The sequence below is a fragment of the Rattus rattus genome, chromosome 18 (genome assembly GCF_011064425.1).
Source record: "Rattus rattus isolate New Zealand chromosome 18, Rrattus_CSIRO_v1, whole genome shotgun sequence".
Lineage (NCBI taxonomy): Eukaryota > Metazoa > Chordata > Mammalia > Rodentia > Muridae > Rattus > Rattus rattus.
Genome location: NC_046171.1, coordinates 10,728,931 through 10,744,652, shown reverse-complemented (window position 1 = coordinate 10,744,652; position 15,722 = coordinate 10,728,931). Strand labels below are relative to the sequence as shown.

Sequence of the window (15,722 nt, the reverse complement as noted above, 5' to 3'; positions counted from 1 at the left end):
CTGTCCTCTTTTTCCTATTCCCTCTTTCTTCCTATTTCCCTCCCCCTCTTTGTCCAAATGTTCATGGTTTGCCTCTACTCATCCACTCTCTGTGTATGTTTCATATGTGATTTTCATTACCTTCATTCAAAGGGCACTATGATTTATTATAGGTGTTAGGGCAGAAGATCAAGTATGTACTGGGTTTATCTATACAAAACTTTACTAATAACTTAGTTATGTGTTTTAACTCTTCATTAACCTGTAGAGTTGTGACAGGTGATAAATGTTTAGCCAGATAATTACTCCTCATAGATATGCATGTAAACTTTCTCTATTGTAAACTCCTTATTCAACTTATGATTTTAATTTATTTATAAACTTGTGATGAACTTTTTACCTTGTGATCATGTATTCTGTAAGATGTATAAGTGCTGAAAAGAGAGAAGAGACCATCATCATCACAATTCATTGTGCTTTTCCCTTTTCTCTTAGAGAACTTTCATAGGAAACTTTTTACAACTTAGAAATAAATGCTACATTCACTTTTCAAAGTGTCCCTTTTTCTTCCTTGGGACTTCAACTAGCAGGCTGAAGTTTAGAGCCCAGTAATTCCTGTGGAAACAGAACAAGAGTTGCATTTCTTAATCCCCCTCTATGAGACTACAGGTGTTAATTGCCTAAGCCAGAGTCTTTTAACCCTCAGAATCAGCAAGAAAGTATTTAAGACTTTTTAGCAGTTATCATTATTACTATATAGACCAGGCAGGCCTAAAAACATTACATAGGACTTCCTGCCTCTGCCTTCTGAGTACTTTGATTATTATAAAAATGACTTATTAGTAGGTGAAAATTAATACAAATGTGAAAATTAATGATTCACATTAAAAAGCAGAGGCTTATTTGTATATTGAATTACATTGAATACTTGGCACCCAAGACAACTATAGTAATTATTTTATATAAATATGCATAGAAATGGCATACTTGTTTGTGTTGTTTCTTAAATTTTGTATACAGAAAGATAGAAAGTAACATGAACCTTTGACATAAGTGATAAATATTAAAATTATGATCCACTTTGTGAATTGAGTAAGCAGTAACTGTAATTATTCTTTATGCTTATTATTATGATATTCCTATAAACATGTTTGCAAGACTCATGCTACAATTGCTGATAAGTTCACATGTGTAATAGTGTGGCAAGACACTGGAAGAGTTAGGAAGAATTGGATCTATATTACTGGAGGATAATCATGTATTTTTTTTTTACAAACATTAAAAAAACAGAAGTAAATTTAATGAAATAGGTTTAAAGAATCATATTGCAATTGCTATGCTATAGGTTTGTAATACATATTTTCTAGACAATATCTTTTATCCTTAACATTATATATCTAACATATTCAATGTATGAAAAACATTCTTTGTGTCCGGTATTAGCAAGCATGAATAACAGAACAAAAATAATTTTTCCCAATGAATTCCTCACTTAACAGTACCTTCTTTATCGCTCCCTTCAAGGATGCATTTCTCAGACTATAGATAACAGGGTTGAGGGTTGGGGGTAGTACAGTGTAAAAAATAGAGAGTATGAGGTCTAAAGCAGTTGGTGAGTCTGAGGTTGGCTTTAGATAGGCACAAATGCCTGTTGAGAGAAAAAATGAAACAACAAAGAGATGGGGCAGGCAGGTAGAGAAGACCTTAGGTCGACCCTCTGCAGAGGGAATCCTGAGAACTGTAGAGAATATCTGGCCATAGGAGAAGGCAATCCCCACGAAGCAGGCAAAGGCCAATAAAGTCAGGAAAGTAGACACTTTCTGTACTCCAACGTAATCATTAGTGCAAGAGATCTTGAGCAACTGGGGGACATCACAGAAGAACTGGTGAATTATTTTGTCCCCACAGAATCTGATAGAGTGTGTACTTGCTGTGTATAATGTTCCTGTGATGCTTCCACTTAACCACACAGCTGCCACAGCCCAAGTGCACTTTCTGGGACCCATGATGACCTCATAGTGCAGTGGGAGGCAGATGGCCACATAACGGTCATAAGACATCACTGTGAGAATGGCCAATTCACTCCAGGCCAAAGCTGTGAAGAAAAAAACCTGCATCATGCACTGGCCAAATGATATGTAGCCACTTCGTGCCAGTGAACTATAAACATACTGGGGAACTGTGACAGAGAGGGATGAGAGGTCCAGAATGGAAAGGTGCTTCAGAAAGTAATACATTGGAGACTGGAGCTGTGGGTCCAGTGTTGTGATGGTGATAATGATGAAGTTACCTGCTGTTCCAAATAGATATGTCACCAAGAAGAGTAAAGCTTGTAAGACCTGCAGCTCATGGTTGTCAGAGAACCCCATTAGGAGAAATCCACTCATTGTGGTTATGTTTCTTGCAGTCATTTTGAGAATAAATTTGTGATAACAACTGGAAAGTAAAAATGTTTATGAAATGCAATAATATATATTTATAATGTGTATATATGACATATAACATAAGGCATGTAATATAGAATATAGACTAATATATATTGTATGACATATAACATATAATATCCAATATATAATTAATATATAATATAATTTGTAATATATGATATATAATGTATAATTAATATATGATAATGTATAAGAATTTATAATTATAATGTATTAACAGAACTTATACATTAATGTTCTGTTTTCTCTATTCCAGTGGCTAATGTTTAAGAAATTGCAGTTCATCAAGAAATTGCATTGAAAACTTGATAAATATACTTTCAATAGCATGAATGTTCGGGATAAAACAGTTGTTCTGTGATGAAGCTTAGACTTAATACTTAGGTAGTAATAACAACTGAGTACCACATCAACAACTCATCTTTATCATCACTGAATATTGTTTTGATTTCTCTAAAGACATTTCAATTTCCACCAGTGAAACCTATGGCTTTCAAGTCACAATAGAAATACAGTTATGAGATATTGGTTAAAGTTTTCTGTACTGACATTTTGTGTACTTCTGTATTGTAGCAGAAAAATCTAGCTGTGAACAGGGGATACACATTTTCTTCCTAGCAAACGATGTGCTCATTACCATAGAAGCTACATACAGTGGTGCTAAGAGCCTAATCATTAGAGCATCCTACTGTTTTTCTAATTTTTTTAAGAGTAGAACCAAGCCCAGAGCTTTGAAGTTTCTCAGCAAGCACTCAAAGATTGCTTCTATTTTTACATGACATTTTTTAAAGTATGCAACAAAACTTACATTTTCAAGAAAATATGTGTCATTTTCCAATTTGGTGTCTAACTTGATGACCTGTTGCATAGTTGGTATCAAAAAAACAAAACAAAACAAAACAAACCCCACAAACTTGAAAAGAAAAACCCTGTTTTTCAGTTGTATGAGTGTGTGTGTGTGTGTGTGTGTGTGTGTGTGTGGGTGTGTGTGTGTGTGTTTGGAGGGTGGTGTGTACACATGATTGTTTGTGTCTGAGTAAATCATCTTGTAGAACTGGTTGTTGTGAGAATTCTGAATCTTGACATTAAAACAGTTCCTCTCTAATTTAAGCTCAGAGGAATACCCATCTAGTGCTATTTTACTTCTGAAATTGTGCAGACTCAGGCTGCCTTCCTCACACTCCTTTTGTAGAATCCACTCAATGTCTGTGTATTCTATTTCTACAGTTTTCCCTGATAAAGGCCTGTTTTAAAGTTGTAATAAAGCATTGTCCTCCAGCTTTGCCCTAATTCAAACATGGGAGTCAGCGGCTTCTGTTCATTGGTTGGGTGTAAATATCTGCATCTGACTCTTTCACCTGCTTGTTGGGTCTTTCAGAGGTCAGTCATGGTAGGTCCCTTTTTGTGGGTGCTCCATAGCCTTAGTAATGGTGTCATGCCTTGGGGCCTGCCCTTGAGCTGGATTTTTGGGCCTGTTGCTGGACTTTCTTTTCCTCAGGCTCTTCTCTATTTCCATCCCTGTAGTTCTTTCAGACAGTAACAATTATGGGTCAGAATTCTGACTGTAGGATGGCTACCCATCCCTCACTTGATGTCCTGTCTTTCTCCTAGAGGTGGGCTCTACAAGTTCCCTCTCCCTACTGTAGGTCATTTCATCTAGGGTCCCACCCTTTGCGTGCTGAGAGTCTTTTCACCTCCCAGGTTTCCAGTACATTCTAGAGTGACTTCCCAACCTCCTATTTACCTAGGTCTCCTCTTTCCATTCTTTCTGCTGGCTCTCAGGGTTTCATTCCTTTCCCCCTACCCAACACCAGATCATGTACTCCTTTCCCCCTGTCCTCCATCCCCTTTCCATCCCAAGTTCCTTCCTCTCCCACTTGTGAGGAGGGAGACCCTGTAGAGGACCAGCAGTCAAAATTAACCTGAACCCCTGAGATCTCTCAGATACTAGATCACCAACCAGGCAACATATACCAGCTGATATGAGGTCCCCAACACATATAGAGCAGAGGACTACTGGATCTGGGTTCAGTCATAGAGGATGCATCTAACCCTCAAGGACTGGAGGCCGCAGGGTGTTTAGAGGTCTGATAGGATGGGTGGGGTGGGGACATCCTCATCGAGACAGGGTGTGTGGGGAGGAGATATGGAATGTGGAACTGTTGGAGCGTGGCTTGGGAGGGGAATAAAATCTGGAGTGTAAAAATAAATAAATAAATAAATAAATAAATAAATAAATAAGAAAAAAGATAAAAGATTGTAATAAAGCATCAGTGAATCAAAAGCTTTAAAATATACTTAGCTGCCATATTGGAAACGCTCTTGGCTTTCAATCCATAAAAACAACTAGAAATTTAATCTCTTGAGATTCATCAGACCAAATGGTTTTCATCAAAGCCACAAACCAGATAACATCAGAAAAACTGAACACTGTAAGGTTGCCTCTAACATTTTATATATTTCTCTTTTCTGTTGTGTTGTAAAATAACAGCAGAGTTATTGTTTGTTATTTCTACTTACATTTTTGTCAAACTGGACAAGGAGAATCAAAACTCATTCAGCACTGAGTTTCATAAGGCAGAAATTCTGGTAATTTTCAGCAAAATTTTTATTTGATCTAAACAATTGGTTTTATTTTTATTAAGCTAAATATTTTAAGATCTACTTTATATAAAGAACTTATGTCTCAAACATTTTTTATAACAAATGAAATGTGAAATTCAAACAGTGGTCTTTTAGATATACACCAAAATTTTTTAGCCAAAAATATAACTATCAAGAAAAATTATGAATGACTTTGGGGAAAACAGTTTTTTGTTTGTTTTGTTTTGTTTTTACAACATGTAACACTCAAAGCTTTATCTCTACTGCTTACCTCAGACAGTGTTTTAAACATAGTTTTCCTAATTCTTCAGTTACATAAACACATTACATATCAACATTTCCTGTTTATGCTTCTCTTGCATATTATTTTAAAAATTTGACATGGATCACATATGTGGTTTTTATTAATCTACTCATTTTCAGTAAGGTGAGCTTCCTTAATTCCTTGATTGAATTATACCTTTGCTGTTTCCACCTTCATTTATAGAGTAATTTACTTCAAGGATTTATAGAATAACTTCCCTACATTTGTCCTTTAATATTGGAAAACTCACTTCAGGATTTCTTTGTGTGTAGACATCTATTCAAACTGATCACTACCTGTGACGTTACTTTTCCACAACCATAGAGTTTTAAAATGTGCCATTGAAGACAGATTTTTTCTATTATTTTTTTTCTTTGAGAGGTGGAACTTTTAAAGAAGCCAAACTGAGGAACAGATGTGCCTCATTTTCTCTATTCTTTTGTCACTTGGAACTTGGATCCATTGAAATGGTCACACAGTGGCCAGGTGATTTGGTGAGGCTGGGGTTTTATTGCCAGTTCAGTGATTCCTAAAGTAGCAGATCTGAGACACTACCTGGGAGGAGGTTTCAACCTAGAGAGCAGAGCCCCAACACTTAGCAATTCTGGTTCACAAGATCACAGTGACACCCAGAAGGCTGTACACTTACCAGGCTTCTTATTGTTGCTGTTGGTATGAGCATCACATAGTAATCCACTTTTAGTTAAAGTTCTTATTTGGGAACACTGTGAGATGGTTTTGAACATATGCTCCGTACCTAATAGATGAATCATGAAAATTCATATATTTCAGTGTAAAAGTTTGAATTTACAAATATATTACAACTATTTCTGTACTCTTTACCCAAAGAGATGAAGTGTGCAACATTGCAGTGTCCTACAGCAACATATACACACACCCCAGAGCAATGCCAGCTAGTAATATAGACAGGTAAGAGATAGCAGCATTAGATCAGAAACATTACCTTAAAGTTATTTTTCCAATGCTTCCAACTAAATTCTCATTCAGGCTTGTAGCCTTATGCATACAGTTTTATGTTTCTTGTTAATTTTTTTCTTTTGGCTACTTTGTGAAGTGTTTTTGTCTTGTTTTGTTTCTTTGTTTTATGACCCTCCTACCAATATTTTGGCTCAGATCAGCTTCCCCTGCTTCAATTGTCATAAAAAGTCCTCCCTTCTCAGTCTGCTGTCCCAATTCACTTACAATTCCCTCTATTTTTCACTCCGTTCAGATTCTTTTTCTCTCTTCTCTACTAAATGTTCTTTCTTTCTGTATAAACAGTCTTCTCTGACACTACTCTACTCTCTCCTGGACCCTACTCCTCCCTACTCCTCAGTCCTACTACTCTCTCTTTCTCTCAGCCTCTGCTGGCTTTTTATGCCCTCCCACCCTTATTCCCAGAAGTCCAAGGGCCAAATGACACTGTAAAGCATAGGGTCATTTAAAGGACTAGGTTCATAAAATATTTCATCCCACATAGTCTACCAATATAAAATTAATAATAGTCAAAATTGATAATAGTCAAAAACAAGTTTTATGAATTTGAGTAAAAGCCTTGCAGTACGGAAGCTAATACTGCTGTGTACTCATCAACCCTTATCTCTTTATCTTCTTTGTATTAATAGAGCACATGTCCCATCCCACCTTTCAACATGGCTGCACATTCACCTTATTTACATCTAGTCGAATGTAAGTAGAAGTGAAACACCTATTTCCAGGCAGGACTCACAGAGATCTTATGTAGTTGTTTTTTTTTTTTTTTTTCTTAACAACCAGACACACAACTATTTGTTAATCCAAAGATTGCATACATTCATATTTGTGCCATGACATTGAAAGTCACTAGTGCACAAGTGTTCAGTTCTACTTGTTTTTAATAGCCACAAGCTGGAAACAATCTAAATTTTATCTAATGCGTGAAATGTTAAGTACATTTAGTGCATCTTTATTACAGCATACCACACAAAAACAGGAAGGGAAAGGTTTATGTATACAAATGTGAACAGTTGCTAGTAACAAAAATCAACTTCAGAATTTCACATGATGCATGACAATATATGTACAATTCCTGAAATAACAATGTTTTGAAGATGGAGAAAATATCTTTGATTGTTTGGACTGGAATGTGGTGGGGAAGAAAGGTGAATGTAACTTTATGAAGGGTAAAACCACAGATATGCCTGTGGTGAAGAAGTAGTTATAGCTCAACTGAAGTAGCAGCTATAATGCTTTATACATGTAGGGATCTATATTAATTTGCAATTTCTGAGAATGTAGAATAATTATAAAAATTAAATGAAAATGATTCTACTAAACATTCTCATTTACATTTCATATTGCTCCATGTGCTAGCTGAACAGAGAGGACTCCATAGACAGAATAATGGAAACAATCTACACTTTTCTTGGTGTAACCATACAATTTTTGACATCACTGTTTTTCACAGTAGACAACTCTGAAAAAAGATAATAGATATTTCTTTATCCTGAGTGCCGTGCTGGTTAAATTTTGTCAGTTGAGCACAAACTAGGATCATCTGGAAAGAGGAAAACTCAATTGAGAAAATGCTTCCATTATGCCGACCTGTAAGCAAGTCTGACCATGCATGTTCTTGATTAATGATTGATGTGGAATTGCTCTGTGGATGGAGCCACTGGACAAGTGTTTCTGGGTTGTATAAGTAAGCAAGCTGAACAAGCCCAGGAAAGAAAGCATCACTTCTTCAAGACTTATGCTCCCTTTTTTGCTTCTAGTTTCATGCCTTGAGCCTTTTCACTAATTTCCCTAAATTATGGATTGTGGACTATAAGATTAAATAAAGCATTTCCTACCCAGATTGCTTGTGTTCCTTGGATTTATAGTTACAACAGAAAGCATATGTGTCAAGTTGAGAGATTAAACTATGAAATCAGACCTTCAGTGAGAGAGGATGTGTCTAGTCTTGCAGTTTCTGATTGTGCAAGTTGGGGAGTGATTTTGGGGTTCCCTATATTCATAGGAAAAGAGGAGGGAGGAAATATGAAGAAGAGTTGTGAGATGGGGTCTGGAAGGGGAGAGGGGAGAATGTATTGGGTAGTAAACGGAATTAATTAATTAATTAATTAATTAAAAATAGCACACCAGGTAGAATATGGTAAACCTTTTTACCAAATGAGATGGATAATTATCTTGCAATTAGAACAATAATTGCAAAGCTAGGAGTGTATCTTCCTGCTCTAATGTAGATCATCAAAATAAATGTAAGACAAGATTAGGATGAGTACACCCATGAGGAATGTAAAATGCAAGGTACTTTAAAGGTACCTTTGTTTAAAACTTTAGTGTCTGGTTCTCTGCACCCAAATCTTGTGGGGAAGAGAGTTGAACACCCAGGACTGCAGACATTCTGAGACCGCAGGACAGACTGCCACCTCTGCACACCTCTGCCCACATCCCTGATCCAAGGGAAACTGCACAGTGCCTCTGGAAACAGGGATATAGAAACAGACAGCTGCTGGTAGAGCCATGTTTCTGGTCTGCTCCCAAGAACAAATTGAACCACCAAAAAACTCGCTGCACCCAAATCTTGTGAGGGAGAGAGCTGGACCCACAGCAGTGTGGATACTCCTGAGAAGTCAGAGGAGACTACCTTCTGCCCACAGTCCAGACCCAAGAGGGAATCACATAGGGCCAACTGTGCCTGCTGAGTGCAAGGGCATATAGCAATCAGGGGCAGGACCCTTTGATTCCTGCCCAGCCTAGAGCTGAAAGACAGTCTCTAGGAGCACTGAGACACCTGAAATCAGAGCACCTATTCTCAGAAGAGGATGAAAGAAAAGAGGAAACAGTTCTACTGGAGTGCTGACACAGAGTTCTACAGCAGGGTCAAGTTGCTCTCAGAAACAGCAAGACAAGCAAACATCAGAGACAAACCCAATGGCTAGATACAAGCACAGGAATCTAAGCAACAGAAACCAAGACTACTTGGCACCAGCAGAGCATAGTTCTCCCACCAAAAAAAATACTGGATATTGAAACATATCAGAAAAGCAAGACTTAGATTTAAAATCACATTTTTGATAATGATGGAGGACTTTAAGAAAAACATAAAGAACTCCCTTAAAGAAATTCAGGAAAACATCAGCAAACAAGTAGAAGCCTTTAGAGTGGAAACACAAAAAACCCTGAAAGAATTACAGGAAAACACAGCCAAAGAGGTGAACGAATCAAAAATGGAAATAGAAACAATAAAGAAAGCACAAAGGGAGATAACCCTGGATATAGAACACCTAAGGAAGAGACAAGGAGACGTAGATACAAGCATCACCAGCAGAATACAAATGATATAAGAGAGAATGTTAGGGTCAGAAGATACCTTAGAAAACATTGCCGCAACTGTCAAAGATAATGTAAAATGAAAAAAGCTAGTAGCATAAAACATAAAGGAAACTCAGGACACAATGAGAAGACAAAAGCTAATGATAATAGGTATAGAAGAAAGTGAAGACTCCCAATTTAAAGGGCCAGTAAATATATTCAACAAAATTATAGAAGAAAATCTCCCTAACCTAAAAAAAGAGATGCCCGTAAACATACAAACAGTCTACAGAACTCCAAATAGATTGAACCAGAAAGGAATTCCTCCCATCACATAATAGTTAAAACACCAAATGCACAAAACAAAGAAAGAATATTAAAAGTAATAAGGGAAAAAGGTCAAGTGACATGTAAAGGCAGACCTATAAGAATTACACCAGATTTCTCACCAGAGAATATAAAAGCCAGAAGATCCAGGACAGATGTCATACAAACACTAAGAGAACACAAATGCCAGCCCAAGTTACTGTATCCAGCAAAACTCTCAATGTAGATGGAGAAACCAAGATATTCCATGACAAAACCAAATTTACACAATATCTTTCTACAAATCCAGCCCTACAGAGAATAATAGATGGAAAACTCCAACAAATGGAGTGAAACTACACCATACAGAAAGCAAGAGTATAATTTCCTTGCAATCAAACCAAAAGAGAGACTAAGACACATAATTCCACCTCTAACAATGAAAATAACAGGAAGAAACAATCACTATTCCTTAATATCTCTCAGCATTAATGGACTCATTTACCAAATAAAAAGACATAGACTAACAGACTGGATACGTAAAGAGGACCCCGCATATTGCTGCATGCAGGAAATACACCTCAGAGACAAAGACAGACACTGCCTCAGAGTGAAAAGCTGGAAAGCAATGTTCCAAGCAAATGTCCTGAAGAAATAAGCTTTAGTTGCCATTCTAATATCAAATAAAATTGACTTTCAACCAAAAGTCATTAAAAAAGATAAGTAAGGACACTTCATATTCTCAAAGGAAAAATCCATCAACATGAACTCTCAATCCTAAATATCTATGCTCCAAAGCAAGGGCACCTATCTTCATAAAAGAAACCTTACTAAAGCTCAAAGCATACATTGTACATCACATGAAAATAGTAGATTTCAACACCCCACTCTCATCAATGGACAGATCATGGAAAGACAAATTTAAAAGAAACATAGAGAAACTAGCAGAACTTAATGAAACAAATGGATTTAACAGATATTTATAGAACATTCCATCCTAAATCAAAAGGATATCCCTTCTTCTCAGCACCTCATGGAACCTTCTCCAAAACTAACCATATAATAAGTCAAAAAAAGAGGCCTCAACAGATAGAGGAAGATGGAAATAATCCCATGCATCCTATCAGATAACCACACACTAAGACTGGTCTTCAATAACAACAATAATGACAGAAAGTCCACATCTACATGGAAGTTGAACAATACTCTACTCAATGTCATCTCGGTCAAGGAAGAAATAAAGAAAGAAATTAGACACTGCTTAGAATTCAATGAAAATGAAGATTAAAAAAAAAATCCCAAACTTATGAGACAAAATGAAAGTGGTACTAAGAGGAAAACTCATAGCTCTGAATGCCTGCAAAAAGAAACAGGAGAGAGCATATGTCATCAGCTTGACAGCACAGCTAAAAATTCTAGAACAAATAAGAAATAAATAAACCAAGAGGAGTAGAAGGCAGGAAGTAATAAAACTCAGAGCTGAAATCAACCAAGTAGAAATGAAAAGAACCATAGAAAGAATAAAAAAAAACCAGGAGCCGGTTCTTTGAGAACATCAATAAGATAGATAAACCCTTTGCCAGGCTAACCAGAGGTCACAGAGAGGGTGTCCAAATTAACAAAATCAGAAATGAAAAGCGAGACATAACAACAGAATCTGAAGAAATTAAAAAAAAAATCATTGGATCCTACTACAAAAGCCTATATTCAACAAAACTGGAAAATCTGGAGGAAATGGAAAATTTTCTAGACAGATATCAGGTATCAAAGTTAAATCAGGAAAAAATAAACCTTCTAAACAACCCAATAACTCCTAAAGAAATAGAAGCAGTTATTAAAAGTCTCCCAATCAAAAAGAGCCCAGGACCAGATGGGTTTAGTGCAGAATTCTATCAGACCTTCATAGAAGACCTCATACCAATACTGTCCATACTATTCCACAAAATAGAAACAGATGGAGCACTACCCACTTCCTTCTACGAAGTCACAATTATGCTTATACCTAAACCATACTAAGACCTAGCAAAGAAAGAGAACCTCAGACCAATTTCCCTTATGAATATTGATGCAAAAATACTCAATAAAACTCTTGCAAACTGAATCAAAGAACACATCAAAACGATCATCCATCATGATCAAGTAGGCTTCATCCCAGGGATCCAGGGATGGTTTAATATACAGAAATTCATCAATGTAAGCCAATATATAAACAAACTCAAAGATAAGAACCACATGATCATTTCATTAGATACTGAGAGAGTATTTGACAAAATTCAACACCCCTTCATGATAAAAGCCCTGGAATAATCAGGAATTTAAGGCCCTTACCTAAACATAGTAAAAGCAATTTTCAGCAAACCAGTAGCTAACATCAAATTAAATGGAGGAACTTGAAGCAATCCCGCTAAAATCAGGGACTAGACAAGGCTTCCCACTCTCTCCCTACTTATTCCATATAGTACTCAAATCCTAGCCAGAGCAATCAGACAATGAAAGGAGGTCAAAGGGATACAAATTGGAAGGGAAGAAATCAAATTATCACTATTTGTAGGTAATATGATAGTATACATAAATGATCCCATTAGTTCCATCAGAGAACTACTTACCCTGATAAACAACTTCAGCAAAGTTTGAGCAAACTCAAACAAATCAGTAGCCCTCCTCTACTCAATGGCTAAACAGGTTGCGAAAGAAATTTGATAATGACACCGTTCACAATAGTCACAAATAATATAAAACGTCTTGGTGTGACTTTAACCAAGCAAGTGAAATATCTGTAAGATAAGAATTTCAAGTGTCTGAAAAAAGAAATTGAAGATCTCAGAAGATGGAAAGATATCCCACACTCATGGATTAGCTGGATTAATATAGTAAAGATGACCATTTTCCCAAAAGCAATCTACAGATTCAATGCAATCCCCATCAAAATTCCTACTCAATTCTTTATACAGCTAGAAAGAGCAATTTGCAAATTCATTTGGAATATAAAAAACCCCGGATAGCGAAAAACTACACTCAACAATAAAAGAACTTCTGTACAATCACACCATCCTTGACTTTAAGGAGTATTATAGAGCAATAATTATAAAAACTGCATGGTATTGGAACAGAGACAGGCAGATAGATCATTGGAAGAGAATTGAAGATCCAGAAATGAACCCACACACCTACAGTCATTTGATCTTTGACAAAGAAGCTAAAACAATCCAATGGAAGAAAGATAGCATTTTCAACAAAAGGTGTTGGTTCAACTGGAGGTCAGCATGTAGAAGAATGCAAATAGATCCATTCTTATCACCAGGTACAAAGCGTAAGTCCAAGTGGATCAAGGACCTCCATATCCAACCAGGTACACTCAAGCTAATAGAAGAAAAAGTGGGGAATAGCCTCTAACACATGGGCAATGGGGAAAATTTCCTGAAAAAAAAAAAAAAAAACACCAATGGCTTATGCTCTAAAATCAAAAATTGACAAATGGGACCTTATAAAACTGCAAAGCTTCTGTAAGGCAGAAGACACTGTCATTAGGAAAAAACGGCAAAACAGATTGGGAAAAGATCTTTACCAATTGTACATCTGATAGAGGCCTAATATCCAATATACAAAGAACTCAAGAAGTGAGACTCCAGAGAGCTAAATAACCCTATTAAAAATGGGGTACAGAGCAAAACGAAACATTTGCAGCTGAGGAATATCTAATGGCCAAAAAGGACCTAAAGAAATGTTTAACATCCTTAGTAATCAGGGAAATGCAAATCAAAACAACCCTGAGATTCCACCTCACACCAGTCAGAATGGCTAAGATAAAATACTCTGGTGACAGCAGATGCAGGAGAGATGTGGAGAAAGAGTAACACTCCTCCATTGTTGGTGGGATTGTAAACTGGTACAATCACTCTGGAAATCAGTCTGGAGGTTCCTCAGAAACTGGACATTCCACTACCTGAGGATCCAGCTATACCACTCCTGGGCATATACCCAAAAGATGCCCCAACGTATAACAAAGACACATGCTCCACTATGTTCATAGCAGCCTTATTTATAATAGCCAGAAGCTGGAAAGAACCCAGATGCCCTTCAACAGAGGAATGGATACAGAAAATGTGGTACATCTACACAGTGGAATAATACTCAGCTATCAAAAACAATGACTTTATGAAATTTATAGGCAAATGGATGGAACTGGAAAATATCATCCTGAGTGAGGTAACCCAATCACAGAAAAACACACATTGTATGCACTCATTGATAAGTGCATACAATTAATTGCTATTAGTTAATTGATATTAGCCCAAATGTTTGAATTACCCTAGATGCCTAGAACAAATGAAACTCAAGAAGGATGACCAAAATGTGAATGCCTCACTCCTTCTTTAAAAGGGGAACAAGAATACCCTTGGGAGGGAATAGGGAGGCAAAGTTAAGAACAGAGGCAGAAGGAACACCCATTCAGAGCCTGACCCACATGTGTCCCATACATATACAGCCACCAAACTAGATAAGATGGATGAAGCAAGGAAGTTCAGGCTGACAGGAACCCGATGTAGATCTCTCCTGAGAGACACAGCTAGAATACGGCAAATACATAGACGAATGCCATCATTAAACCACTGAACTGAGAACGGGACCCCATTGAAGGAATCTTAGAAAGGACTGAAAGAGCTTGAAGGGGCTCGAGACCCCATATGAACAACAATGCCAAGCAACCAGAGCTTCCAGGGACTAAGCCTCTACCCAAAGACTGTTCATGGACTGACCCTGCGCTCCAACTGCGTAGGTAGCAATGAATAGCCTAGTAAGAGCACCAGTGGAAGGGGAAGCCCTTGGTCCTGCCAAGACTGAACCTCTCATGAATGTGATTGTTGGGGGAGGGTGGTAATGGGGGGGGAGGATGGGTAGGGGAACTCCCATAGAGAAGGGGAGGGGGAGGAGTTACGGGATGTTGGCCCGGAAATCGGGAAGGGGAATAACCATCGAAATGTAAATAAGAAATACTCTATTTAATAAAGATGAAGAAAAAGTAAAAAAAGAAGAAGAAGAAGAAGAAGAAGAAGAAGAAGAAGAAGAAGAAGAAGAAGAAGAAGAAGAAGAAGAAGAGGAAGAAGAAGAGGAAGAGGAAGAGGAAGAGGAAGAGGAAGAAGAAGGAAGAAGGGAAGGAGAAGGAGAAGGAGAAGGAGAAGGAGAAGGAGAAGGGAGAAGGAGAAGGAGAAGGAAGAAGGAGAAGAAGAAGAAGAAGAAGAAGAAGAAGAAGAAGAAGAAGAAGAAGAAGAAGAAGAAGAAGAAGAAGAAGAAGAAGAAGAAGAAGAAGAAGAAGAATTTGGCGGTATGGCTTTGTTGGAGAAAGTATGTCACTTTGAGGTTTCAAAAGCACGTGCCAGACTCAGTCTCATTCTCTCAACCTACATAAATATCAGGATGTAGCTCTCAAATACTTCTCCAACACTATGTCTGTCTTCCATGCTTGCTGCCATGCTTCCCATAATGATAAATGGACTAAGACTCTGAAAAGTCTAAGCAAGCCCCAATTAAATGCTTTCTGTTATAAAAAAAATGACTTCATGAAATTCATAGGCAAATGGAATGAAATAGAAAATATCATCCTGAGTGCGGTAACTGAATGCCAGAAAAACACACATTGTATGTACTCATTGATAAATGGATATTAGCGCAAAATTCAAATTATCCAAGATGCAATCCACAGACCACAGGAAGCTCAAGAAGAAGGATGACCAAAATGCAAATGCTCCCACTCCTTCTTGAAAGGTGGAAAATATTCATTGGAGGAG

General features: G+C 37.2%; 1 protein-coding gene across 1 annotated transcript; it reads right to left on the bottom strand.

The window, feature by feature from the left end:
* Window positions 1–1,418: 1,418 nt before the first annotated feature.
* On the bottom strand, window positions 1,419–2,390 carry LOC116887340 (olfactory receptor 14J1-like). The gene has a single exon (XM_032888933.1). The coding sequence runs from the start codon at window positions 2,388–2,390 to the stop codon at window positions 1,419–1,421; it is 972 nt and encodes a 323-aa protein (XP_032744824.1).
* Window positions 2,391–15,722: the final 13,332 nt, after the last annotated feature.